Source organism: Xiphophorus couchianus, chromosome 3 (genome assembly GCF_001444195.1).
Source record: "Xiphophorus couchianus chromosome 3, X_couchianus-1.0, whole genome shotgun sequence".
In the NCBI taxonomy this organism is placed as follows: Eukaryota; Metazoa; Chordata; class Actinopteri; order Cyprinodontiformes; family Poeciliidae; genus Xiphophorus; species Xiphophorus couchianus.
In genome coordinates, this window is record NC_040230.1 from 2673397 (window position 1) to 2700903 (window position 27507).

The following is a 27507-nucleotide window of genomic DNA, read 5'->3' on the forward strand; positions in this document are numbered from 1 at the left end:
AAACACTCTGAGGAAATGCACGGCCTTCTTTGAAACAGAATCGACCTCGCCTCCTGAAGAATGTTTTTTAAAATATAAACATAACAAATTCAGGCTTTCGCAGTTTTCAGTTTTTCATTGAATAACTGCATTAGCTACCAAGAATGTATGTTTTTATGTAAAATTGGAAACAATGTGCCTTTTTTCCACTAAGAAGAAAATATATTCATCAGTTTTTCTGTCAACATTTTACATTCGTTTGTATTTTAAAACCTAAATATAGAAATTAAAATTGATTATATGATTATTTAAAAAACTAATATTTTTTGTTACTGTACCAGCTTTAGTTAGAATACAGAGAAAAATACTTCACTCATTTCAGAAAGTAAAAAGGTTTCTTGAAAATTGTCTCAAAGTTGCAGTTTCCCTAACACACTTCTTCCTTCCACTAAACTTCTTATGAATATGTTTTAACTTTTGCTTTTAATTTTATGAGTCTGTCCCAAGTTTGTGAAAAACAATTACTCATTTAAAGCAAAAATAAAGAAATTCTAAAAAGCTTTCATTACATTTATTTTACAGATAAACTAACTGTCCTTTTCATGCTTAATCGAATCAGTCGATGTTATTTCCATCCCAACAGGCCATTGAATGCATCACGCAGGGGCGGGAGCTGGAGCGGCCCCGGACCTGCCCCAAGGAGGTGTACTTGCTGATGCACGGCTGCTGGCAGAGGGAGCCCCAGCAGAGGATGGTCATCAAGGACATCCACAGCCACCTGCTGGAGCTGGTCAAGAACCCGTCCGTTTACCTGGACATCCTGGGCTGAAGTGGGTCGAGACGCAGCCAGGGAGCAGAAATCAAAGACTCAAAGCGTTGGGATTTACGTTATTCACTGTAAACGGCTTATGTTGCTTCATTTAAGGCTTTATTTCTATTTTGGAGATTAGCTTTTTGCCCCATTTCTACTCGACTCAGAGTCCTGCTTTCTCCCCTGAGCTGCTCTGGAAAAATGTCAAATGTTTACCAAAGTGTTAAAAAGTTTATCTGCTGTGGGATCAGTGGGATGTGCATGGAAAGTGTAACTTGAAGATGAGGATTTCGTAAGATTTTGCAGCTTAAAAAAAAAGTGTTTTCTGGATTTGGATGCAGCAGCAAAGTGTTTGTGTAACTTATCTGAGTGGGGGGTTCATGTCAATGTAAATAAGAAAAACCCAATGAAAGAATGTTTTTCATGTGTCAAATTGTCTGTATCATATACTTATTTTTCAAAAAAAAAAAAAAAGAAACAAAAAGATTTGTTGAATATGAAGTGGAGAGAATAATCTCCATGTTTACATTTAATGTGCCCAGAAATGCGTTTCCAGTCAGCGGCGGTTTGACCTGCGACACACACTCCACACTGGCTTTTTCTTCAAAATTAGCAACATTTTAACATGCGACTGAGAGAAAGGGGGGTGGGGGGGGGGAAATCAAAGCACTGCAGTGAAATCTGGTAAGAGAGCAGGATGGTGGGGGGGTGAAAGCCTGAGATGGTTTGAGAGGCAACAGATGGATTAAAGAGCGACTCCAGGAGGGACAGATGGCGCTGAAAGTGAAACTGGAGAAAAAAAACAAGATCAGGTGAACAAACCACTGCAGCGCTTCATGTAAATACTACATGTATATACGCTGCATTAGTGTCTCATTTATGTACAGAAGAGATCAGAAGTTTACATACACTTTTTGCATTATTAATTTTGGGCTGTTGATTTATTATAACCAACCAGCTTTTTTTTTTTTTTTTTTTATCAGTCCCTGGCTCAGATAAAACATTTAGTTGCACATGTTTGAATTTGTGTTTTTTCAAGTGTAATCAAGCTCAGAAATTCACCCTAATCTTGTAGCAAAGCCAACATTGAAAAACACAAAATATTACCAAATATTTTAGTCTGGTTTTTAGAGCAAATATCTAAGTGCACTTAAAGTAAGAAAACAACTTACAAGTGACTTTTCAGCTTGTTTAGAATCAATAATTCCTTAATATTGATTTTAAAAAGTACTAGTTCCATTGGTAGATTATGTCACAACACAGGAAAAGTGTCTTGCAAGTAAAATCATTTTCCAGTGGAATATTCCCAATAATATTAAGAAATTATTGGCTTTAAACAAGCTCATATTTCTTGCCTAAAGGTTACTTGGGAATTAGCTTTGTTTTATTTCACGTGTACTAAGATATTTTGTGCAAAAACAAAAAGTAGACAATGACTTGGTAAGATTTTGTGTTTTTGCAATGTAGAAATGTGGACACATATCACACACACACACACACACACCCCACACATCCAAAATTGTTAATGGCTTCCCAAATCCCCAACCCTGCTGAAAATGCTTGGAAAACAAACAAGCCAAATAAAATGAACTCCATTTAAATCAGGATAGTTGCATGTTCTACTATCTCTTCACGGTTTAAAAAATAAACGAATTATTTCGTTTAGACGTAATAATGACGTCGATGCTCATGTTGAGTGTACGTAAACTTCTGACTCGGACTGTATCTTCATTGTTCCTCCAGCACTTTGTATATTGTCTGGCCTTAAAAATAAAGTTGTTTGGGAAAAAAATGCGCATCAGAGTCCCTGTGCATCAGTCAATCCATCATTAAGATACTCTTCACAGTGAATAATGATCTGTGCTCTTGTCTGTACTTAAAGTTTAGCATCCTAACAAGCTATTCAGGAGCCTTCTCTTATTTTGACGAACTAATCAGCAACCTGCAACGTCTCCATGGGATGCTCAGCAGACGGTTATTGAAAAGGAATAATCATGTTTCATATTGCCTTACCGTCACCCCCTCAGCAAACAAACACCCTCCAAAAAAATAAAATAAAATCTCGCCTCCATCACTCTGTATGCAGAGCGTCTCTGGGGAGGGGTAATGGATTGTGAGTAATGCCATCATCCCTTTCTCCCCTCCTCCCTGGTGTACCGGGGGCAGGATGGAGAGACGGGGGGCATCTGGTGAAAAAAAAAAACACTTGGAGGACTCATGTCTGGCATATTGTTTCTTCTAGAGTCTTACAAGCAGATTCAGGCCAGATAGGATTAGAACAGAGTGTAGTGTTTGTCCCTGGGATCCTTAAGGGCCCCCTTTGTGGTTTCAGAATGAAGCTTTTTTAATAAGCACTCGAGGCTCCACCCTGGTTGGATGTGGAATATGGAGGATAATAAGAGCTGGAAATGAGGCCATTTTTAAAATGGAAGTCCTATTAGAGCTTTGCAGCAGGAAACTTTCCTTTTCAGTCCTTCACCTCATCTCATAATGTACGCACACAGAATATTGATTCCTCATAATAATGATTTCTTTTAGGATAATGGCAGAGCCAATTCATTGTGGCCTGTGTGCACAGCTAATAATAAACCACTCTGTGTGCTTTGCAGACTACCTTGTGAGGTCTCACAGTAGGAAAAGAAAGGAAGCTAATGAATCAAAAGCACGGCCGACAAAACTGCACAACTTGATCAAGAAATCAACAAGCTTTTAAAAACCGTCCAGTATTTTATCCTGCAGCCCTTTAATTCGTTTCTAGGGTTCAATATTTGAAAGGTGTTTAATTACAAAAAAATCTGAATTTTGAGTTAAATGCATTCAGGTAAATTGACAAAATGCAAGTAAAACAACATAAAAAGCTTAAATAAAACAGCTCACTGAATGATTTTAATTTAAAAAAAAAAATTTAAACTAAATAAAAACAACTAAAAGCGACTCCAGTGCTGCTTTTGTCAGACAAAAACCCGGTTTTAACACTAAATATTTTTGCTCCAAAACCTGATTTACCTGCAGAATAATCTTCGCCCTCTCCTTACTCTTCGCTGCTCTGCTGGAGTCGAGCTTCTTGTTCTGCACTGCCCTCTGGTGGTCACAAACACGAACTGCTCAGGCTCATTTCCGGTTGCTTGGATGAGAGGCATGGATTTTATCAGCATGCTTCGCTGTTTGTAACAGAACTCAAAGATAGTTCTCACCTTTTCTTCTGCAGGTGTTCTGACCAATCAGGAGGCTCCATCCCTGCAGACACTCAGTCTGTCCTGGATGTTTTTCTTTGCTCTGAATTTCAGAAGTAACGTCTATTTCTGTCCTTCTTGTTCACCCCATGATACAAATACACACACGTACACCCCCGCACTTACATACACACACACCTACACACACTGTAGCTCTGCACTGGTGGCGACAAAATTTTTCAACTCCTGTCAGCTGAATTTATAAAAACTATGAAACCAGTTTGTTTTCAGGTACATAAAATGATTCCAGTGACAACAGCTACTTTTATAAAAGCCTTAATTTATTATTTATGTCTAATAAAACAAAGCAGCAAATTACATATGGTACACAAAATGTAAATAAGTATTTATACCGTTTAAGAGCTCTCTGAATTTAAAATTGAAATAAAAATTGGGTAAAACACTTTTTTTAAAAAAGGCACCAATAGTTTTTCCCTCCACTAACCTCTAACATCATCATAATCTTCCTGCTAACATTATATGGTCCCCAAAAAATCCTTCAATACACATTATGTAAAAAAAAAAGAAAAGAAAAACCTGCATCACTCCGTCCACAGAGACTCAACGGAAAGACGTTACAGTGATCCGGTCAGGCTGGATTTTCTCATCAAAATAATGCAGTTTGGAAGAAGTAGATATATATATATATCTATATTTATACAGATATATATGTATAGATATACATAATGTTGAAGTTTTGACCCTTAAGTGTCTGAGGAAGAACAATGAGAGGAATGCCACAGAAAATCCCTGAAATCAACAGGCTCAAACTGGGGAATGTTGCATCATGATGAATGCTGAGACGAGGAAAATCTGAGGTAAAATAATAAAAAAATAAAATAAAACAAAAATACATTTAGGGTAAAGAGTGCTCTTTAACCTGACGCTGCCACTCAAACCCAGCACAGTAACCCTGGTAATATTTATATAAAAAAATAAAAGTGTGTGTGCACTTTGTGTTTTCTACTCACAATTTACATCCAACGTTTCCACCTCAGCGTCCGACACGGACCTGGACTGCACCTCATTCGCTTTAAATCACCTACGGTTATCCCGCTGACTGAGTCGTCCCACTAAACATGACGAGTGTGTGAATGTGTGAGAGTGAGCGTGTGTTAGCAGCGTGGCTTTTCTACCGGAGAAGAAAACTGTTTTATACAGATTTCAGTTAAAATGAGGAACAGGGAAAACCTTCATCTGCAGAAAGAACCATCTGCAGCATCCAGCTTCCAATTAACCGTCCTCTTCTGTTAGTCCTACTGCCGGATCTACAGGCTATTCAATTATTTTTGCTCATTTAGGTAAGAAACTTTTCCTAAAACAAGTGGGAAAACAATTCAAAATTCTGAAATCAGCTCTTTTTTTGATGATAGAATCTGTCTCGCATATTCTTTTCCAGATTTTTCAGCCACAATCGAACAAAAATAGCAGCTTTACACCAGAATTCAGATGATATGCAAAAAATGGTTCATTTGAGCAGCTACTGTGAATTGTCATTAGTTCTAGCAAATATGTATCATGTTTTATTTTATTCAAGCAGTAAAATAGCTTAATGTGATCTCTGCACACATAATGACCATATTAGATTAGATTTATTTTCTTTGATAAAATAAATATAGAAAATTCGCAACAGTTTTAAAAAAAATGTATTTAAAAGTTTTGGATTTCAGCAAATCCATATTTCCCATCACTTTTAACCCATTACTCCAGCATCATCCAGACAGAAATATTAAATGCACAGCTTTTCACACAGATCAGGAATCCTGTATCAAGCAAACTATTTTTAGATAAAAAATGTGTAAAAATGTTGAAATGAAAAGTAGTTTTATCATCTGGATTTTTTTCCACTTGTTTTAGGATTGTTAAGGTTATAAAAATGAGCAAACAGAACATGATCCCTTAAAGATAAATGCAATTAATAGGAGAAAATCTTGCCTCTTTACCACGTTTTACACTTCGATTAAAATTTCTTAAAAGAAATTATTTCAGTGGTTAATGTAAACAAGAATCACTGGGTTTGACATTTATGAAGCATAAATGAGCCGTTAATGTTTTTGCTTAAATGCACTTCTACAGAAATCATCATGATTCTAAATTAACTCCACTTTGTCTGTTTCTCTGAATCCCACCAACGTGTGTGAAACAAATGTTAAAGTTCTCTGAACGCCAATAAGGTCAGAATCTAATTAGCATCAGTTTCCTGAGGGAAACCGAGACGGGAACGAGAGGCCGCTCCGCCGCTGCCATGGGAACGGAACGTTCTGAAAGTGGTACCCGTCTTTTAATCACCGCCACACTTTCTGCCCCCCCAGCAGTCCCCTTCCAGGGCAGATTGTGCGGCTCATAATGAGGCGGGCAATCAGGAGAAATAAAAAAGAAAAAGGAAAGGAAACCGCATGGCTCTGAAAATCAATTCCAGTCAGCGAGGAGTTGAATCAATCGGTGGACGTTTAATAGCTGCCGATCCAATCTGCATTATTTTACAGAGCCGCTGCGCTCACAGAACAACCCGACCAACTGATATGTCCAGTTAGGAGGAATACTTTGGGTGAAATCTCAGAATTTCTTTCAATTTGAAAAGAATGTTTCCAGTTTGAGGTTTAAAAACTTGCAGCAGGCGTCCTTCAACCCAGAGCCTTCCTCGACCCGAACATCAGGACGAGGCTTCAGAAACCAAACCTGGGTCTTCAGCCGCTGCGCCGACACACAAACACTTAAAACAACAGAGGGAACTGTTAAACCAGCACTACTGGGAAACCTTTCCTTTGGAAAGCCAATGAGTTCGCCGCAGGAACGCCTCCTCACTGCTCCCTGCAGGCGTGCTGCTGGGCGGAGCCAGGCCGGGTTTTCCACAGCAGCGGCGCGCTGAAGATGCCGATGATGGCCAGGTTGAGGGCGACGCTGACGGCGAGCGCCCCGATGGTCCCCAGGAAGGATGGCGTCGCCCCGTGGAGCTGGAGCCACGCCCTCCGGGACGTCATGTCCGCGACCACGCCCTCCATCTGGAAGTGGGTTCCCACCACAGCGCTGATGTGGAACAACTGGTGGCTGTGGCCTAAACGGGCGAGCGGAGGAGTTCGTTAGTGAAGCGTGGCGACACCCGGCGGCTGATGTTCCTGCTCAAAGGAAACTACATTTTGGCCCATTTTTCAAAGTAAAATCTCTAATCAAGTCCCGAAAGCTGCAACGTTTCTATGGATTAAACCAATTCTATTAATTTTTTAATTTTTCCCAAATAGACATCATGTTACAGAAAAAACATTCTGCACTAATTAAGTTTATAGCAGCACAACTGGAAGCTCACAGCAGAAATGACAAAATCTTACAAACTATACCTACAGTAGTTTCTAGTTCAAATATCTTATTACACTTGAAACAATAACTTATAAATAACTTTTCAGCAAGATATGAGAGTTTTATTTAAGGCAATACTTTTTGAATATTTATTAAAAGTGATAGTTCTACTGGCAGATTATTTCACTTAAAATAAAAAACTATCCTATGATAAGTGAAATAATCTGGAGTTAGAACTAGCACTTTGATCAAAATAGAGGAATTATTAACTCTTATCAAGCTTCTCTTTCCTCCTGAAAAGTTGCCCATCAGCTAGTTTTGTCTTATTTCAAGTTTACTACGATATTTACACTAAAAACAGGATCAAAAATACTTAAGAAAATCCTAAAACTAAATCTTCTGAAATAATATTTACACCCAGATTCTGTATTAATACAAAGTTAAGTAAAATTTTCCACTTTTGGACTTGAAGGTTTAAATAATAAAAAACTAGTTTGAGTTATAAAATCTCTCCTGATGCTTATTTTAATATTTGGTACAACTTGTAAACAGACTCTGCTTTCTTGTCTTTATCATTTCTAACAATGAAACACAAACAGGAGAGCAAGGAAACAATCGGAGGAGTTTCCATGGCGTCCAATGAAAAGCCTCTGATGTGGATCCAGTATTGTTCAGGCTGAGATGAAAGATTATTATTTAATAGTTACACCCCAATTTAGGAGAAAATGCCCAGAAGAACAATTCATACCCTTTGACCTTTTTTTACTTTAATCACAAACATCAGTTTATTTTATGAGGAATTGATGCAAAGTTTGTATCTTTCTCCAAAGTGTGGCTCGGGGGCCATTTGTGGCCCTTGGACTGATATTTTGCGGCCCACTACAGCTCAAAAATAATACAAATTTGATCTGTCCAGCACAGGTGACTGATGAAGAGACTTAAAATTTGTAATCAGGCTAAAATTTTTACTGACATAATTTTCCAACAATGGAAAATGTTAAGTAATATACAAAGTATTTGTCTTTTTATTACCAAGCTTCTACACCAAGAAGAGCCACAATAATCCAGAAATTTTACTGAAAAGCCAACTTTGCTGCACCCACATCAGCTTTTATTGAATTTATTAAACTAGGCTAAATTTAGTAAGCGTTTTGAGAGAAATTGACCCAAATCCTGTTTTTATTACCAAAAGTAAATTTGTTCATTTGGGCCCCCCTAAAAAACTGAAAACAAGACGCCTTTCTTTCAATACAGTAAATCTGCAAGATTTCTTAATTTTGGAAGTATATATGTTTTTTTATTATTAAATTGACTCCACTTGTTGATTTTTTTTTCTTGAACTCGTGGGGGAAAAGAAACTGAACTTCCTCTGGCTTTCTTTGAGCAAATCCTCCATAAAAGTACATTTTTGGATCAGATTTCTGCAGCTCCCCCAGCATTACCGCGAGTCAGACAGTTCACGAGGCCGACGGAGGATCTGGACGTACCGATGTAGTCGAAGCGACCCGGGGCCAGCCTCTCTGGGAGGTGGGCGGTAAACAGGAAACAGGTGAGGAAGGCGAAGAGGAGGTGGTAACAGTGACTGGAAAGGGCATCGCTCGGGGTGCCGCCGCCCCAAAAGCAGATCAGTGCCTGAGAATCAAAGAACTCCATTGTTATTTAGATTGTCACAGCATTTCAGATTACATAACAGACTAATCATCGATAGGATTAGTAGAATTATTACTGGCATGAATTTGCTTGTATCGAGTTAAAAAAAGGAAGTCAGATCCTGGGTCAGTGGGCCAAAGTCCTATTAAACTAATGAGAGATTACATAATCAAATATGTGTGTTCAAACTGAGGGACTCACCCTGTAAAACAGAGGAACAGTGTCGAAAATAAACGGCACAACAAACGCTCCCGTTCGTAACGCTTTACTTCTCTTTGGGAACTGCAGCTCCACAAATCTGGAAAAAAAAAAAAAAAAACAGAAAATTTTTTACTTTTCAACAGCAGCTCGGGTTGTTCAGCAGCAGCGTTTATAATCTGGTTTCAGGGCTGCTGGAACTAAAAAAAATCAGTTTATTTGGGTTTCTATGGGGAGTTTAAGGGCCACATGACAACCTTAATGCTGTTCCAGGTGCTTCCAGTTACAGGCAGAATGCAAACACACACACCAAGAGAAACACACTAGAGAACTTCTCAAGCAAACTGGAGTCATGCTTTTCAAATTCAAACCCTGTTCCACCAGCACAGCTTTGCACAATCTACAACATTTTAAACACAAACATAAAATACATCCCAGTGTAATTTGGGCCACATGAGGTCTGGCTGCTGTGGTGACAATAATCTGATTTGCAAAGGCGCATGCAGACGTCTATAACGTGTATCAGGTGACAAAGGTAACGGTGGACTATTCATACCAAAATTAATAAAAGCTAAAAGGGCCATATTCATATTTACATGTTGCATGTGTGCAAAAAAGCAGAAATACAGACATTTAAAACAGATTAACAGCCAATGTCTGAAAAAAAGAAAAGATGAGCTTTCGTCAATTTTCAGGGAATTTGTTTGAAAGCTAAGGAGTACAGATACGCTGCAAAACACAAAATAAAGTATTTTAATCTAGTTTAATAGTACAAATATTTTATTACACTTAAAATATGTTAACTCACGTTTAATGTTTCAGCAAGATGTCAGAGCTTGTTTTAAGTTTCTAACTTCTAACTTAAAAATTTGATTTTAAAAAATGCACCGAGATTATTTCACTTAAAATGTTTTGTTGTAAGTGAACAAGTAAAAGTTACTTCTATGTTAGTTTTGTCTTATTTGAGTTGTACTGAGATATTTGCACTAGAAATTAGATTAAAAAAAAAAAACCTGGTAAGAGTTTGTGTTTTTGCAGTGAACTAAATCTCCTGATTTAGTTCTGAGAGAGTCTGATGACCTGGAGGATCTACTAGGTGAACCCCAGATAAGAAACAAAAATACATCACCGCCTCTTTAATTACCTTTCAGATAATTAAGCATCAAAATTCCTCCAGGTGCTGAACTGTAATTTCAGATGCATCAATCCAGAAGAGCTGGGAGACTGTTACCTGGAATAACAGGACATGCTGGTGCAGAACAGCGAGTTCCCGATGGCGATGAGAATGAAATGCTGATGAAGCCAACTGTTCACCCAGCAGTCTGGCATCACATAGTGACCGTAGCTGATGGCACAACCTGCAGACAAACACAGGAATGTTAACAGAGTCACAAAGTTTTCAGAGAATCACCTTAATGTTTGTCTTTGCTGATTTTTATTCAGCTGTTGGTACTAAACATGTTGAGTTTCAATATTTGCATTTGGCTGAATTCATACACATCATCTGTTTGTTTAATGTTGTAGATGTAACATTAAATGTTTCTGTTCATTGTTGTTCCTGATTAAACCACTAGAGGCCCCCATAGTACAAAACATTTAATACCAACTTGATGTTATTTATTCTGAGTAAAAGTACCATTTAAATTGTAATTAGAACCGGGGGCCATTTGTACAGTTTCAGTAAAAAAACTAAATATTCAATTGGCAAGATAAATATTTGTTACAAACTAAATATTTCACAACGATCTAAGTCTGCATGCTAAATATTTAGCTCCAACTTATTTAACTTGGAGCTAAATATTTAACTTGCTAATAAGCGCCTTACATAAGAAAAATATGAAGTCATAAAAGACACCATGCAGTCAACAACTAAATGTTTGGCTTATTAACATTTAGTTGGCTGAACAGTTAAAACAGTTAGAAAGCTAAATGTTTAACTTGATAACTAAATGTTTAGTTTGCAAGCTATATATTTTGTTAGCAAGCAACATATTTAGTTCAAAGCTAAATATTTAGGAGCACAATATTTAGCTAGCAAGCTAACCGAATAGCTTGCTAACTATCTAGCAAGTGAAATTTTTAGTTTGGCAATTAAACATTTAGTTAAAACTGTGACATTTTTAAATGAATGAATAACACGATGAAAATATAACTTTGAAAAATTAACCCCCATTTTGTTCCTCTTATGACCCAAATTATTGCTGTTAATTTGTGACTGTAACTTTAGAGCATGCCATAGTTTAGATGGAGAAGGATTATTTTGGTTCCATGCAGATTAAATTTCATGACTAAAACTTCAAAATGGTTTTTGTAACAATATATTGTTTCTATGTTTATCATTTGGGTTAATTTTTCTGTCCTGCACTTTATATAAACAAAAGAAAGTTTATGCACTAGAGTTTTTCTATAAGGAAATCTCTGCACCAACAAGACTCCAGGCATAATGTTAATATATTCAAATGGTGCAGTGCTGAACCCCTAAAGGCAGAAAATATGATCTGCTACTGGGAGCATGAACAGGATCTGGGTCTGCATGAGTTCAACCGAGCAGAGAAAAATCAGCCGAACGCTGAATGTTATCGAGTAAAGTCAGACATGTAAATCAGAGCAGCTGCAGCTCCAACACAAAGGGAAAGAAAAGGATTTGAATGTTACTGCTGAAAATTTGCAAGTCAAAAACATATATTTATCTGTTAAACTTGTCCAGCCTGGTTCAGCTCAAACAAGGTGAAATTTGTCCTATAAAGAGGTTCAAGAAGCTGAAGAGATTCTTATAAAACATTCCTTATATGCTCGACTTCTCAATAATTCAAAGTGCTTCAGGGTTCCTGTGTGAGGAAAAGCTCGGCATCTGGAATGTTTTCATAATGTGCTCATCATGTTCTGAGTTTTTATCTGATCAAAAAGAACCTCTAGTCTCAACAGTAAACACGAGGAGACTTTAAATTCAGTTTCCAGGATTTTATTTATCAATTTAAGTGGGTTTCATGAATGATCACTGATTTACATGAAGATTAAACATAGGTTCATCGGTTGAAGAGACTTTTTGAAGATGCTTCCAAAGATTTGTTGAAGTTTTTATATTTAACTCAGTCACATGAACGATTAATATAATCCAATGGTTTGCTATGATTAAAAATCTGCAGATAAAATGATAATTTTTATATTTTGTTTTCAGAAATGGGTGAAACTATGTGAAAACTATGTGACTATTGTACAGGCAGGAACAGAAAAAATTAAAGAGTGGATAGAAGTGCTTCCTGGCTTCAGGTTATGTTGTGAAAAGTCACTCAGATACCGAGCCATTAGCATGTCATGATAGTGGTGAGTTGTACAGCAACAATCTTCAGTCAGAGGCCTCTTAAGATTCGATGCAACACTGATTGCTACCAAACATGTTTTTCTGCCTGCAGCATTACCATCAACAACTCTTTGAAAATATGTTTTTATGATACAAGTTAGATTTAGTTTTCCCCTGGGATAACTAAAGTATGTTTGAACTGAATTAGAAATGTGAAACTAATAGTTGTTGTTTTTTTTACTATACTTAATCCTCTGACAGTTCTGTATGTGGTAAAGTGCTAACATTTCAATGTTTGCGTCTAAAATCTTAACAGAAAAAAATAATATTAGTATATACCAACTATGACATTTTACCTTCAAATTACAGAGGTGTAAGATTTAAAATAAAAACAGTAGAGAGTTATTTCTGTTAGCTGTCCATCAAGCAGCATCTCAGGCGTCTTACCCAGACTGTAGAGGCTGAGGGCTCCGTAGTCAAAGAAGTAGCAGATGTGGCGGGACTCTGCGGACATGGAGCTGAAGGTGTGGGCACAGCTGGAGGTGAACGGGTAAACACAGATGAGCAGCATGTAGACCAGCAGCGGCCAGGTGTAGCTGTCGTTCAGGAAGTTCATGGCGGAGCACAGAGCCAAGAAACGCCACACGAAGTACCTGCAGCGAAGGGTTTCATAAACATCACTATATGAAAAATATAAATAAAAACGATGGTGGACATAAACTTGGTTTGAAGCGTTTCCACCCACCATGTGGGCAGGAAGTGGGTCCATATGTTGACGGTTTCGTTGTTCATCTGGAAGCTGCTGAGGACGCAGTCCATGGCGGAGCTCTGAGGGTGGCGATAACCGGAGATGATGCTGTCCTCCCTGAACACCTGAACACAGACGCATCGCCTCAGATCCAACTTTTCATCATCACTTCTTTATGATTTCTGACAGGGATGCACCGATCCACTTTCAATACTGACACCTGAGGTTTATTATCGATACAGGAAAACTGTGCTGAATTGATTTAAAACGTTTTGTTTTTCAAGACAGAAATAAATTTACTGAATTAAAAATTTATTTGATCATGCGGCACCAGTACAGCACACTTAAATACACCAATAGCTTCACAAGCTTGGTCAAACATGTAAAAACACAATAACTTTAATTTGTTCAGTCAGCGCAGTTGGGAGTTTAACACAGAATGTAAAATAAATAATAAAGAAATTAAAAATACGCAGCAACAAACTTTCTTTCAAATGGTTCAGAAAGTGCAATTAGTAATTCTAAATATAATGTAAAAGAAATAATAAAGCATGACGTTGATCAGAACAAAAAGCATAGAATTAGACTCAATAGACCTGTCCTTATGAATTGGGCACATTGATACCTGTTCTTTTTTTCAATATCTGGACCGATTTCTAATTTCTGAAGGATTTTTTAAAGATTTCTTTTGTCTTCAGCTGCTCCTCATTTTCAGTCCAGTTCTTCTACAAAGGCAAAGTGCGTGTGTGTGAGGGTGGAGGGGTGTGTGTGTGTTTGGTTGAATGTGTATGCGTGTGTGTGTGCGTGTGTGTCTGGGGGTGGACGGGTGTGTGTGCCACCAAACAAATGCAGAAGAAAAGCAAATTATATCAACCTAATCGGTGCAATTTCAATCAAAACAACTTTGGGAGATTACAAAAACTAATCAGCTTCCCAGCAACACAGGAAAGATAAGTCAGAACTTTTGGACAGAACTGTGCACAAATAAGTTTAAAAAAAATTGTTACCCAGACAGCTTTTCAAACTCAAACCTATAAGTAATTTTTTCTTTCAGGTCTGCTCAGTAACTACTTTCTTCTAAAAAATACATGTGTTTTATACCAACATGTAAATTGTTTCAGCCACTTTCTTCACACAAGTGTTCATAATTATAGACTCTCCAGTTGAGAAATATATCCAGAAAGAAAAGCGAGCTGTTGTCGGGTTATTAAAAGTAAAAATAAAATGCCCCAGCTAGTCACTGCAGATTAGATGCAGCATGCTTTATAAAAACATCTCAGCGATACAGTATCCTCTGACAAAGTGCTGAAATCGTCTGTTTGGTTTAAAATGTCTAACTGGATCAAACTGTACTCAGAGAGAAGATGTGAACATAAACACAGATGGGAGTTCTGTAAATATTTAGCAGTGGTGATGAGTTATCAATGTTTCAGTTACAAAAGGATTCAGTTTTATCAAATAAAAACAGGACTTATTCTTTTCCATTTTATCTTAAACCATCACTATCTTAGCTGGGTTTGCAGTGAAGGTAATTCTGCTTCCAGAAGCAGCAGCAACACTTTGTGATAATCTGCTTATTGTGAAGAAAATTAATTTGACCTGGAGAATAACGTTTTATATCAATGTCAGTTTCTCATTGCTAATGATGCTGAGCTTATCCTGCAGATTAAAAGCAGCTAAAATGTCAAAGAGAAACTCGTTTGTTGACATTCATGGCTTTGCATTACTGGAATCTCTAATGCAAAAACTCCTCCAAACTCTATTTGGGTTTCAAAGATAAGGTCCGTGCAGCGGCGCGGTGGCCAGTGTAGACACTAGACCTGAAACTGGAGCGCCAACCCCGATGAAAAACCGTCTGCACAACGATGATGATGATGATGTCAACAGAAGTTCTCAGCTGAGTCGTAGTCGTATCAGAATTAAAGTGACAATGTATGAGGAAAACCACCTTCGGACCAAACAGTTCTCGGTTTTCTCTAAAAGTTCTGAGAACAAACAACTTTATGTGAAGCACAGCTTCAGAAACTGGTTTTTAATCTGGAAGTCGTTCTTCTTGCACCAATAAGAATATTCTTCAGTTCAATTAAAATTCAAAAATATTTTATTGGACCCAATGACCAAAGAAAAAATACTGAATTGATCCCAACGTTTACACTCACATTTGAAAATGGCTGCAAACAGATTTGCAACTATGCAACCATATATCTTTGAAAAACATTAGTAGAGCCTCCTGCACAAACAAGAATGCAGCAAGTGGTTTCTGGATGGTAAGAAAACAAAACACTTGGCAAAGACAAGAAATGGCTGCATGTCTTTGCCAGCAGCCATTGTACAGTGGTAAAACCAGCTGACCAAACATGCAGGAGTTCCACTGGGGTTGCTAGGTAACGGGCTAGACTTCGCTGGGGTTGCTAGGTAACAGGCTAGACTTTGCTGAGGTTGCTAGGTGAAGCGCAGATGCTGACTGTGACTTTACATATTGGAGGTTTTTGAAACGGCTCATATTCCAGACAAACCGTCCAGAGGCAAAAACCGCAGCAAGACGGTTTTTGCTGCCAAAAACAGTCTTGGTGTTTTTTTTAAGTGCTAGTGCTGTTTTTGGAAGTGGTAGAAACAAAATGGAACTAGAAAATGTTTTTTTTTAAAGTAAATTTTGCATAATATGCCTCTTAAATATGAGCCTGATTCCCCAGTTCACCACAGGAACATGATTAATAGTTGTTTCAGAGTTTTTGGCGATAACTGTGGTGTCATTGTTTGACTTACTTTGGTTTATGTGATTGATTCAGTATTGTGCTTGAGTTGCATGACATTTCCAGACAGTCAGGAGTAACCAGGAGTTTTTTTCTGGTGCAGGATAAGAAAGACTCCTGACTCTTACCTTGGGAACCTGATGGATGTCGAAGAGTTGGGGGAGTTTTAAGCTCAGCAGGTCTGTTGGCAGTCTGATTGCTCCCCTGCCCCGTTGACACACCTCCCTGAGCCTGGCACGCCCCCGACGGCAGAACACCAACCAGACTGGGTAGTCAAACACCGGGATTCTGCTGCTCCGCTCCTGGCTACCGGGCTCCCATCTCAAGCAGCGGCCCCAGCCCCGGCTCCACCCGACGGCGCTGCTGGCCCCGATCCCCCTCCACACAGGAAACACTGAGGACACAATGAACACAGTAAGAATCAAAGCCAGGTTTCCTCCCCAAACACAGTCAGGTTGGTTTTGATCCTCCCTGTGGTGAACGGGAGCCAACAGAAACAAATCTTCCTTATTCTCCAAGCTGCACAGCTTATCTCCAGCATTCAAGTTCATGTGACGGAGTCCTTCAGAGAGACATGTTTGTTGACTGCAGCAGAACAATCTCTTATTGTGGCTGCTCTTCAGACCCTCCCACACGCCGATGGGAAGAATGAGGGGCTCTGTCGAACAGGATTCGCCGGTGATCAGACGCAGAGCGTCCAGAAACATGTTTATGAGGAGCATTCCTGAAACGTCTGCAGAACCACAGCAGCAGGAGATAAACTTGGATCTCAGATGGCCTTCGCTGTCTGACTGCTGCACAAAGCTTCCCTAACAGATTTATCAAAAAAACAGCAGCACACAGTTTTTGATTGGTTTTTACACTAAAAAATTAATTATTATTATTATTACTATGTGCCCAATAAAATGGTCTCCAAAATGTACAAATCTATGCAGGACTTTATCTACCAGTAAAAAAGCTTCTGATTATAGTAATATTTATTATAGTAAATAAAAAATCATCATCATTTAATATTAACTAAACGATGAATAAATTCCATTGAATTAATTGGAATCCGGGCTGCACAGTGGCGCAGTTGGTAGCACTGTTGCCTTGCAGCAAGAAGGTCCTGGGTTCGATTCCCGGCCGGGGTCTTTCTGCATGGAGTTTGCATGTTCTCCCTGTGTATGCGTGGGTTCTCTCCGGGTACTCCGGCTTCCTCCCACAGTCCAAAAACATGACTGTTAGGTTAATTGGTCTATCTAAATTCTCCCTAGGTGTGTGTGTGTGTGAATGGTTGTTTGTCCTGTATGTCTTTGTGTTGCCCTGCGACAGACTGGCGACCTGTCCAGGGCGTACCCCGCCTCCCGCCTGGAACGTAGCTGGAGATGGGCACCAGCAACCCTCCCGACCCCATTAGGGACAAGGGTGAACAGACAATGGATGGATGGATGGATAATTGGAATCCATTATGATAAATTCCAAATAATGATGTTTAAAAATCTCTAAAATTGTCCTTATTGTTGACAGTTTTACTCTTTTCTCCACTGTTTGTTCAATAAAAATAAATAAATACCAATAAATCTGAAAATATAATTACATTGTGCAGTTTTAGTGATATAAATCGCACTTCTTCTTGTCACTTGTGTCCTAAAGAAGCGCATTACAAATAGGAATGTTATTAAAGAGCATCATTTGTGTTTGGGGGTATCTAATTGCTGTGACACACAGTCACAGTCATAGTTACCTAAAAAAGATGCAATAAATGGCTCTTATTGTCACTTTTACTGTGGCAGTGGTAAAATATTGGGATAAAACTTTACATCCATATCAGATCAGCTGCTTTTTATTATTTGTTGTAACTGCAGAAACACTGAGGTAGCAAAACTATGAGACATTTCAAATTATTCACAATTAAAGCCAACAGCAAAACCAAAAGTAAAATATTTAAATGGGAACACTGGTTGATGCTGACCCGACCAGAACCCACTCTGGATAAACCTGCTGACCCGTCAGAATGTGTGTCCTCAGACAGACAGGATAAAACATTTCCTTAAACTGTGAAGTTCCCGCCTCACTGGGGTCCCCTGGACCTCGGAGCCCCTCGCCGTCTGCAGAACCCCAGCTGCAGGATCTGGCCTACTAACAGGGACAAAGTGAGCTTTGTGGCCTGAAGCCTTCAGAGGCCAGACTATGGCTGCAACACTCTGAACGGGATGGAAATGAGGCAACTCACACACTCACACACACACACTCCGCCAACACAAAACATCTTCAAGAGATGCACACACACTCTGGCACAAATCCTGAGTTCTTCATAGTAGCCATTAGATCCTGAGGTAATAATTAAAGGAAGGAGTCTGACAGATTTGTAATGCTAAGTTTAAAGAAGCTGTCTTTGTTTTTGATTATATTTAAATATCGGAAGATAATTTTAGGACATCTAGAGGCTTAGAAGTAAAAAACTAAACCCTTATTCTATCAGAAAACACTTTGACACCACTGATCGAGAAAAAATAGAACAATGCAGTTAAACTTAGGGCTGGGCGAGATGGCTAAAAAACCTTTCATGATATAAACGTTTTAGATCAGTCAATATAAATAACTGTTTATTAGGTGTTAAAAATCTGAAATACTGCAAAACTGGTGGCCTGATCTTTCCTGTTCTACTCAGTTTGCTGTTTGTTTTTAAGCAGTTATGAGGAACGATGGAGAAACCTGAAACACAAGTTACTCAACATGTTGTTGCTAGGTAACCAAAGAGTGAGTTGATGCTACCAACCTTGCTAAGCTAGCTGTGAGAGGTTGAGCAGGTAAGGTTTCTCCTCTGCCTACATTTCCCAGAGTGCTGTGCGGTTCTGAATCAACTTCAGTGAATATTCTTAAATATTCTATCAGATGCATTACCTATTGATATTGATCAAGTGTCTGTCACAATGTATATTGTCAATGATTCACTGTCCAGCCCTAGTTAAACCAGAACTAAATTATTCTAATAATTTTTAAACCTTTTTCAAACCTTCACATAACCCACAAAAAGGGGTTCTAACCAGTCTGTGAGAAAATTTGATTTAAAATTTCTCATCTCTAAAATAAACTGAATTCTATGCAAAAAACATCAAAATAAATGTAGTTTTCTGTCAAAACAGGTGATATTTAATGCTAAAGAGGTTAAATGAACTCAGATAATCCATCCTGTGCATCTCAAAGTTGCACATCTTGAGAAAAACAACAATACATTTTCTTTTGTTCGTCTCTCCTCCATCTGAGACCCGCCGCCTCCCCTGCTCATGATCTCATCATGTGACCTCCTTCAATGAACGTCTTTATGGGTCTGATTCTGGCAAAGAGATGGGTCTGCAGAGAGCATGCTGACCACACACACACACACACACACACACACACACACACTGGCTCTGCCAGGACAACTCCCTCGTCTCGATCCGTGGGTGGAAGTTTGGAAAATTCCACCGTTCTGCTGGAACACGTCCAGTCTGGAGCAGAACGATTACTGCGTGTGGATCTCAGTAACCTCACCCCGTTAAATTAACACCCTCGGGAGCGTGTTTCCACATGCTGCAGTCACCTGTCAGGTTATACACGCCAACCTGCTTTTTCCCAGCAGGTGAGTAGAGGAAATCAACGGAAAAAAACGGACTCTAAACAGCAACAAAAGCCGGGCACAAAGTTTCCATGTTGGATTTTTTATTTATTTATGTATTGTCTGAAAACAAACTTGTAAAATGGTTTCCTAAAGACAAAATGAACCTTGATCTCTCATAGGAACTCTGACTCAGAGGGCCGTTTTCAAGAAGAACGAAAGTTACTTTCATTTCTGTTTTACTTTGAACACAAAAACAAAACTTCCAATTTTTGAACTACAAAAAATAAAGGTCACACACACTAATATTTCAGAAGGTTAAACTGTCTTCTCAGTTGATTAGCAGCAGGTGATTTATTTACTTTATTTATTTAGAAATAAATGCCAATTATTGCAGTCAGGTAGAAAGACACAAGTCCTAAGAAGGACAGAGCTAATGTGTTTCAAACATTTTGCACCAAATCACGTCATATAAAGCTTCTGTGTGACACAAAAATAGTTGTTTTATATTAAAATGCAAAAAATGGTTAGTTTAATTAACTAAATATTGCTTTATGAGGAGACAACCCATTTTTATTTTCTTCCATTTTTAGCCAGAAAACAAAGACTGCCTATAGAACAAAAATACGATCTGAGTAAATCTCTTTAAAAAACGTTTAAATTTAACAAAGTTTAGTAAATCAATTTAATGCATTACAACTGGATGAGTAGTTTTCTACTTACTTTGAATTTTAAAAAATGGAAAGCAAAATGTATGATTATTAAAAGGTGATTAATTTGTCAAAAAGATAAAAAAGATGTAATTTTGTTTTCATTTTATGTGGACATAATGCAGAAAAAAATGGGCAGATTATTAGACATTAGTTTTGAATTTAACACATTACTACCCTTCCAATGCTTTTCTCTAAACTCAACACAAACATTATTAGAGAATAAGGTGTCTGCTGATGCTTTTACAGACCAGAAAAAGTTGGAATTTTTGGTGTAGTTTGGACGATCAGTGTATTACGAGTTTTATGCAACCTGAAGAATAAAAGAGGCTTATTTACACCTGGTCAGATGGTGACTATTCATAACTTCTCCACATAAACCTCCAAAATAACAGAGGAAAAAAAAAAAAATCAGAAATGTTCTTAAGTACAGTATTCCATTTATAACACCAACAGCTCATAGCCCTGACAAAGTCATTTTACACTAAAACTACCAGCATTGAAAGAATAGAATAGAATAGAATAGAATAGAATAGAAAAGGCCTCTAATCACACATCTGAATCTGAACAGATATCCTAATGAGGAAAAATAAAACACGAGTAAACCGCTGAACCCTGACTGAGTGAGGCGACTTTTTTTTGACATGCTGTTGGATATGTTCACAAGCATGACAGCAGGTCACGAGACGACTTTTTCATCTGCTGTTCCCTTTGCTTACTCAGGCTGAAGTCATGCAGGACTATTCCCCCACCGCTGCTGTTCCTGTTCACCACCTTCCTGCAAACTGTCAGCATCTCATGCGAAAGCACTGTAACGTTATGCAACAGCACCAGTTCTCCTGGAAAGATGAGTTCATCTTCGAGACCAGCAAGTTTTAACATCAAAAATATATTTTTCAGCCGAATGGGACACCAGCTCTGTGTTTTTGTTTCATTTAAGGTATCTATGAACACTGAATGATGTAATAAGGGAGTCAGTGAGTCCCGAGAACAGGGTGTCAAATAGAAACAAGTTATTGCTCAACATCCATAAAGTCACAGTTTTTAACAAACACTCAACTGGAAGAGTTCAAGAGATTTAACAGCAAAACTCTTTGTCTTCATGTGGAAGAGATGCTGCTGCAGTTTTATTTGGTAATTTAAACACGTTCACGCTTTAAATTTAGAGTTTTTGAAAGGTCCTTTGAAATGTAGTTTTCCAAAGGTACTCTAATGTCCCAAACATCTAACATTATGGAAAAATACAAGCTGGAAAGAGTTGCCATGCAGCTCAAACTAAGTTGTCTCAGCCCAGTTAAATGTGTTTATGGCTTTCCCTTCCCACCTATTATACAGCAATTTAAAGGAATTTGGGCGAAAAAACAGGGGCGTCTCTGTAGCGCAACAGACTTCCAGAGAGTTGGCAGCTGGAAAACGTATACTATAAGAAAATTTATCAAAATCCTCTTAAGCTTTTTTTTTTTTTTTTTTTTTTAGGTGAACCGACTTACCGCGGCGTTTCTCCTCCATTCTGGGGTTGACAGAGTCTTCCTCCCGCTAACAGACGGCTGGGCTCGGCTGGGCTGGGCTGGGCTCGGCTCGGCTCGGCTCGGCTGGGCTCGGCTCGGCTGGGTGTCCTCCGCTCTCCGCGTCTCGGTTTAATTGTGCAAGGCCCGAACGTCCACATCTGCTTTTCTTTTGTCTCTTGTCCCAGCCCAGCCAATAGGAAGCGCCGTACGGTGCTCACGTGGATCTCCGCAGGAACAACAACAAGAGCCATGTGTTCCAGTAGCGATGGGAATTCCAGCGCTCTTCCAGGATCCACAACTTTCGGCTTCCTTATGACTCGAAAAGAGCCGGTTCTTTCTGCTCCTGAACGGTTCTTCAGGTAGCGCAATCAGTTGTAGTCTCGAGTTTGGTCCGCCATGCTTCTTCTATCGAGATTAGTCCAGATTGTTTGAGGAACTTGCTCCTAAATATTCTCCTATATTGTCAACTTTTTGATTTTTTATTGACTTACAATTCACCTTCCAATTAGCATCTCAACATTTTAAGAACAGTTTAATAATGTGATCAAGTTTTACTCCTAGTTTTTAGTTGAACACATTTACAGAAAGGTCCTAAGAAGATGGAATTGTAAATGGGAAAGTTTCTCACCAACATTGATCTCAAAGTGCAGTTAAAAGCCTTCAGCTGATCCCATCGCTGCAGCAAGAGTACTGACTAAAATTAGAAAGAAAGATCATTTCCCCCTATTTTAGCTTCCCTTCATTGATTCCCTTGATAAAGTAGTTAAATTGGTTTGGGTTATCCTGAGTATGAGTAACTATCTCTGTAGTTATGCTGCCCTAGGTTTATGCTAGTGGAGGATAAACTGACCACTTTTGCTCACTTTCTTCTTATACTACTCTTCATTTTGCATTACTTAACTTTTCTGTTTTTTCTGTTATTTGTCTCTCCATAGAAGCTACACCTGGTCTGACATTTTGTTAGCTGTGATGCCTTCCTGGAGGGGGGCATCAAATCAGATAACTGCCTCTCCTGCCATTAACTTTTTACTTTCATCAACATAGAAAATAATCCAACATCAGTTATTGCTCTTCTTTTGTGTGTATCTGCATTGTCTTCTCAAACTCTGGGTCACTGGTGGCAGATGGCTGCTCGTACTGAGCCAGGTTCTGGTTCTGCTGGAGGTTTCTTTCTAGTTAACGGGAAGTTGTTCCTCTCCACTGTCGCTCCATACATGCTCAGAATGAGGGATTGGTGTAAAGTTAATAACCCAATGCAAGCAATTTTCTGCTGTCACTACATCCAAGAAAAGTGAATGACTGGATGCAATCTGCTGAGTTTCCTTAGATAGAAACTTTTTAAAACTACTTTGAATAATCACAACATTTGTTGTGTATTGGCGCTACATAAATAAAAATGAATTTAATAGTAGGACTTTATTGTCATAGTTTTATGACTTCATTCTCAACATGAAAAAAAAATCTTAGTCTGGCCCTAATCCTCTGTTGTATATCCGGAACATTTAAGCGTGGCAAGAGAAAAAAAGCAAAAATGTAAGAAATGTGTAAAAAACGTTTTCTCTAACTTGTAAACCATTGAGCTGCACACTGTGGAGCTAATCTGGTCGAGATATTTTCCCAGACTCAAAGACAGCCTCTCTAACCAGTTAATAACCTGGAAGCTGTTCATTTTAACATGCACCTCTAAAAGTAACACCTCCTTTCAAATAACATGTTCTCCTTTTCTCATTCGGATGGCATGCAGACTGGAGAAGGCAGACCGAGTGCTGCTCTGATCGAGAAGAATATAACTCAGTAGGTCACTTCAATGCTAGATCAGTTCTGCAAACAGGGATGGAAAAAAATGAAACAAAATGTCTCTTTGGACAAGCTATTGTCCACTGTCTCTTTGGATGTTATCAGTTACTGGGAACAACAATCAGTTTTTAGAGAAAAACACAGCAGCCATTCAGAGAGTACTGTTCTGATCCAATGATTTAATACGTATAAAAAATTATGTTTTTCATGTTTAACTCAAATTAAAATCCCAAATTCTTGCACATTATTGCATCACAGAGCACCAAACAATCAGTTTCTCTGTGATGAATTTACAGAGGTGACAGGTCAAATTCCTCCAGCTGGACGATATGACTGGAAAACGTTTCACGATATGAGCCTTTACTTCATCTGAATTCAACCATAGAACTAGAATTTTAATCAACAGATGTGAATGGAACCAGTCTGTTTTATAATGTGTCTTAAGATTAGACGATGTAAACAACTACAATTTAACTGAACTTTCATTGTCTGACTTTATTTTGTCCTTCTGTCACATTAAACCTGAGGGGACGCTCCTTTTGTCCAGAGAGGACATCCTGTTTGATTCACTGCAGCGTAAACTTCCAGCCCTCACTCCTCTTACTATATTTCTGAAGTCTTGTTTGAGTTCATGTCTTTGTTCCAGAAGGAAAAACTGCTATTTTTGCCTCACTTCTTCAAATTAAGCCTGGATAGTTGTACCAGTTTCCTTTACTAATTTAAAAATGTAATGTAAAAACCCACAGACAGTAAGGGCTGCATCACACAACACATGTTGGATAAACAAAAAAGAATTACAAAAGTTTAAATGAATCACAAAAGAATAATTTTGCACATTTTCTTTCAACACATTTGGATTAACTTGACTACGACGTGGCCTACTTTTACCCCAGACTTTCTCAGTGGTTTAGTAGTAATCTCATTATTGTTCTATGCTATGTTTTACCTAATTATTTCATTGTTATACTCCATGAATGTCCCATTTCATGAAAGGAGGTTTTGTGAAAGAAATCCATGAGGAAAACTCAATTAAACTTGCAGGACTTATGTATGTGTATGGAAAAGTTTTATCAAAATTAAAAAATAAAGGTGCTCATATATTTGCTTTGATCTGACTTAAAATTACAGAAATTGAACCCAACATGATGTTTGGAGAAAGATGTAATGTAAGTATTTATGCAGTTTCTGATCTTTACCATAATCTGTCCTGGTGGTGGCATTGTCTGAGCTTCAGCTGCTAATAACTTATGTTGTCCAACAGTTTATATTTGATCGTTTCTGTCTGTTCAAGCCTGTCTCACTCGTAAATAAAACAGTTAACAGAGATGCAGATGACCCCTTAAAGTCGCTGCATTTCCACTACAAATGTGCTCACAGCTTTGTCAATACTCTGCTAATGTTGAAAAAACACAATTTCGCAATTGCAGTGTTTCCACTACATAAGAAACACAATTAAAATCACATGTGAATAAGTTTGTTCATGTGATAAGTCATTGAAAACATGCTGTGCCTCAAACCACTTCCTGTCTTCCTCTTTGTGGTTTGTGGCAGTAGTAACATCTGGTTGTTGATCATGTGACTGGTGTGATGCAAAAAAGTGTTTCCATTATAATTCTGCAAAATACATGTATTTTAATAAATACAAAATGCTGGTTTCAGATGTTGATTCAATTTGTTAAAGGGAAGAAGGCCTGAAAGATCTAAAAAAAAAAAAAAAAAGAAGAAGAAAAAGAGAAAGAAATTCATTTCATATTATCTGCAAACGCCAATTTGCTGCAGACTTGTCATTTGATTTTGATCTACACTTGCAGCATTTTGCATATTGTAGCTCTGGCTGTTTAGTGTTGTCCTGCTGGAACTTTGAGGTTTTAGCTTTTATCAAACTTTTGATTAATAGTTTGAAGCTGATTGGTTGGACTTTGCAGCAATTATTCCTAGCATTGTGACAGTGGATTGTTGTTTTCAACAAGTTAACTTTGCAACAGTACTTCTCACAGAACAAGCATATGGCAACAGAGGAAAGGAAAACTCCCCTTTAACAGGAAGAAACCTCCAGCAGAACCAGAATCTGTCTCAGTAGCTGCACAATTCAAAAACAAATTAATGGAAACAAACCAAATGAGGTGTTGTTCAAGCTAGTTTTTTTTTTTTGTCTAATGTTATTTGATCAAAAATATACAGTCAAGTGTGAAAAATGTGGTAAAAAACTAAAAAAAAATTAAGAAATCTAACAAGGTAAACTTTCGCAACATTACATAAAAATGTTTGTAAGGCTTATTTTTTAATCCTATAACTGGCTAGTAAAAGCCTAATCAAACAATGTCCAACTGCGAGAAGCCAAATCAGCTGGACTTATTGTTCTGAGGCAGAAGCTGGTTGCGTAAACAAATCCTAAAGTAGGACGCGCAGCGCAAAGAGTGCGCCAAACTGTTTTCTATAGTTCTTTCCTGTTCTGACACAAACTGGCTTCGGAGGGGAAGATAAGGCTGCGGGGGCCTGTGTGGGAGAACAGGGGGAGTGAATTCCCTGTAACATTACACAGTTCTTCCAAAGAGAACAGCAGAGAGCGGCTCGGCTGCCGAACCGGGATCAGAACTCAGAAGTCTGGTCTGATCTGTCAGTTTTCTGTGTCCGAACTGTTCATCCGAGCGCACAGAGGAGAGGGTAGATTTTCTGATCTAAAAGTCTTCCATCCTTCACCCAAACAGCCCAACCCATTCCACTCTTCTCCTGTTTCCCCCCGATCATTCCTGCTGCAAATGAAACATCACTGGAACCCCAGATGCCCGGATCCCTCCCTCCCTGCGCTGGGAATCTTCTTCCATTGGATGCGGGGGGGAAAATGGAAGCTTGTTTTTTTTCTCGATCGGGCGCAGAAAAGTTTCTACATTTTCTACAAACAGCGAGTTAAGACAGAAAACTAAAAACAGAGAAGTTACTTACGCATGAACTCCAAGCAGGCGAGACATTTCCCGAGCGCCAGCACCGAGCCCTGCGTGGACATTTCTCAGGCGGAAAACGGGCTGTCCCCGGCCGGGTTGTAATTCTAATAATTTCTCATCCCGTCCCAGTGGCAGCAGCAGCCGAGTCCGGTCGGTCCACACCAAAAGTCCCGGCAGACCCGCAGACCCCCAAAAGCTGGGTCACTGAGGCTTCCCAACCCACTTACCCAGCAAAAAAACCCCATCCAAAACAAAAAAACTCCCAAACTGGGCCAGCAGCACCAGTGCCAGCCGTCTTCTGTGTCTCTGCTGCCTGTCAGGGGACTGGTTATTTATTCTGTGTGCTCGGTCAGCGCCGGGCGCCGGGCCTGCAGAGGGACAGAGGGGCGCTCAGTGAGGGGCAGCGGGGAGAAAAGAAAGGGAGGAATGGCACAGAGAGACCCAGATTCAGAGAAAAGAGGAAAGGGGCCCTTGGGAGAATTTACACGAGGAGCTTACTCACGTTTACTGGAGGAATGTCAGAGCTGCGCTCAGTTTTTACTCTGGAAACTACTCAGTCTGCTGGAAAATCTGTATTCCAGTCCCAACTTTCCCTTTTTCCTCCAACGCAGGAGAACTAGACTATAAATGTGGATATTGATCATTCTGGAATAACTTTGCATTAACAGATGTTTTTGTTTTTTCTTTGCAAAATGTGCAACTTAAGCTACGAATTCAACATTCAGCGTTTATTCACCACAAATCTGGAACAAACTTCCAGAAAACTGCAAAACAGCTGAAACACAGATTCTTTAAATCAAGACTAGAAACCCACCTGTTCAGAGCTGCTTTTGAACCATAACAAAAGGAACATTAACCAATATATCTGTGTTTTGATGACTCTGTCTGTTGTAGAGCTTCACAACTGTGAACTATATCATGTTTTTCTTAAACAGACACAATGGCAGATGACTGGATTGTTTTTAATGAGTTAACTTAATGTTGGTTTTAATGCTTTTATTCA

General features: G+C 38.7%; 2 protein-coding genes across 4 annotated transcripts in view; one reads left to right on the forward strand and one right to left on the reverse strand.

The window, feature by feature from the left end:
* ntrk1 (neurotrophic tyrosine kinase, receptor, type 1) overlaps window positions 1-2573 on the forward strand; it is a 37706-nt gene extending 35133 nt beyond the window's left edge. For both annotated transcript variants that reach the window (XM_028012317.1, XM_028012319.1), the window contains one exon: window positions 623-2573. In XM_028012317.1, the coding sequence (XP_027868118.1) occupies window positions 623-808 (186 nt within the window). In that variant the 3' untranslated portion in view covers window positions 809-2573. The remainder of the gene's footprint in view (window positions 1-622) is intronic.
* A 1718-nt stretch (window positions 2574-4291) lies between these two features.
* paqr6 (progestin and adipoQ receptor family member VI) lies at window positions 4292-26642 on the reverse strand. 2 transcript variants are annotated; one of them, XM_028012320.1, is made up of 8 exons: window positions 26506-26642; window positions 16096-16361; window positions 13212-13339; window positions 12914-13119; window positions 10397-10523; window positions 9169-9265; window positions 8805-8949; window positions 4292-7078 (listed from the first exon to the last, which is right to left on the reverse strand). In XM_028012320.1, the coding sequence occupies exons 1-8, from the start codon at window positions 26564-26566 to the stop codon at window positions 6825-6827; spliced, it is 1284 nt and encodes a 427-aa protein (XP_027868121.1). In that variant the 5' UTR covers window positions 26567-26642; the 3' UTR covers window positions 4292-6824. The 2 variants fall into 2 exon arrangements, with proteins under 2 accessions (XP_027868121.1, XP_027868122.1); XM_028012321.1 differs by lacking the exon at window positions 26506-26642 and adding an exon at window positions 21748-21910.
* Window positions 26643-27507: the final 865 nt, after the last annotated feature.

Coding starts and splice junctions, on each gene's coding strand:
- paqr6 (XM_028012320.1), bottom strand. CDS start 26,566: ATGTCCACGCAGGGCTCGGTGCTGGCGCTCGGGAAATGTCTCGCCTGC. Junction 13,340..16,095: donor ACATCCATCAGGTTCCCAAG/GTAAGAGTCAGG, acceptor GTCTGTGTTCAG/GTGTTCAGGGAGGACAGCAT. Junction 8,950..9,168: donor CTGTTCCTCTGTTTTACAGG/GTGAGTCCCTCA, acceptor TTTGATTCTCAG/GCACTGATCTGCTTTTGGGG.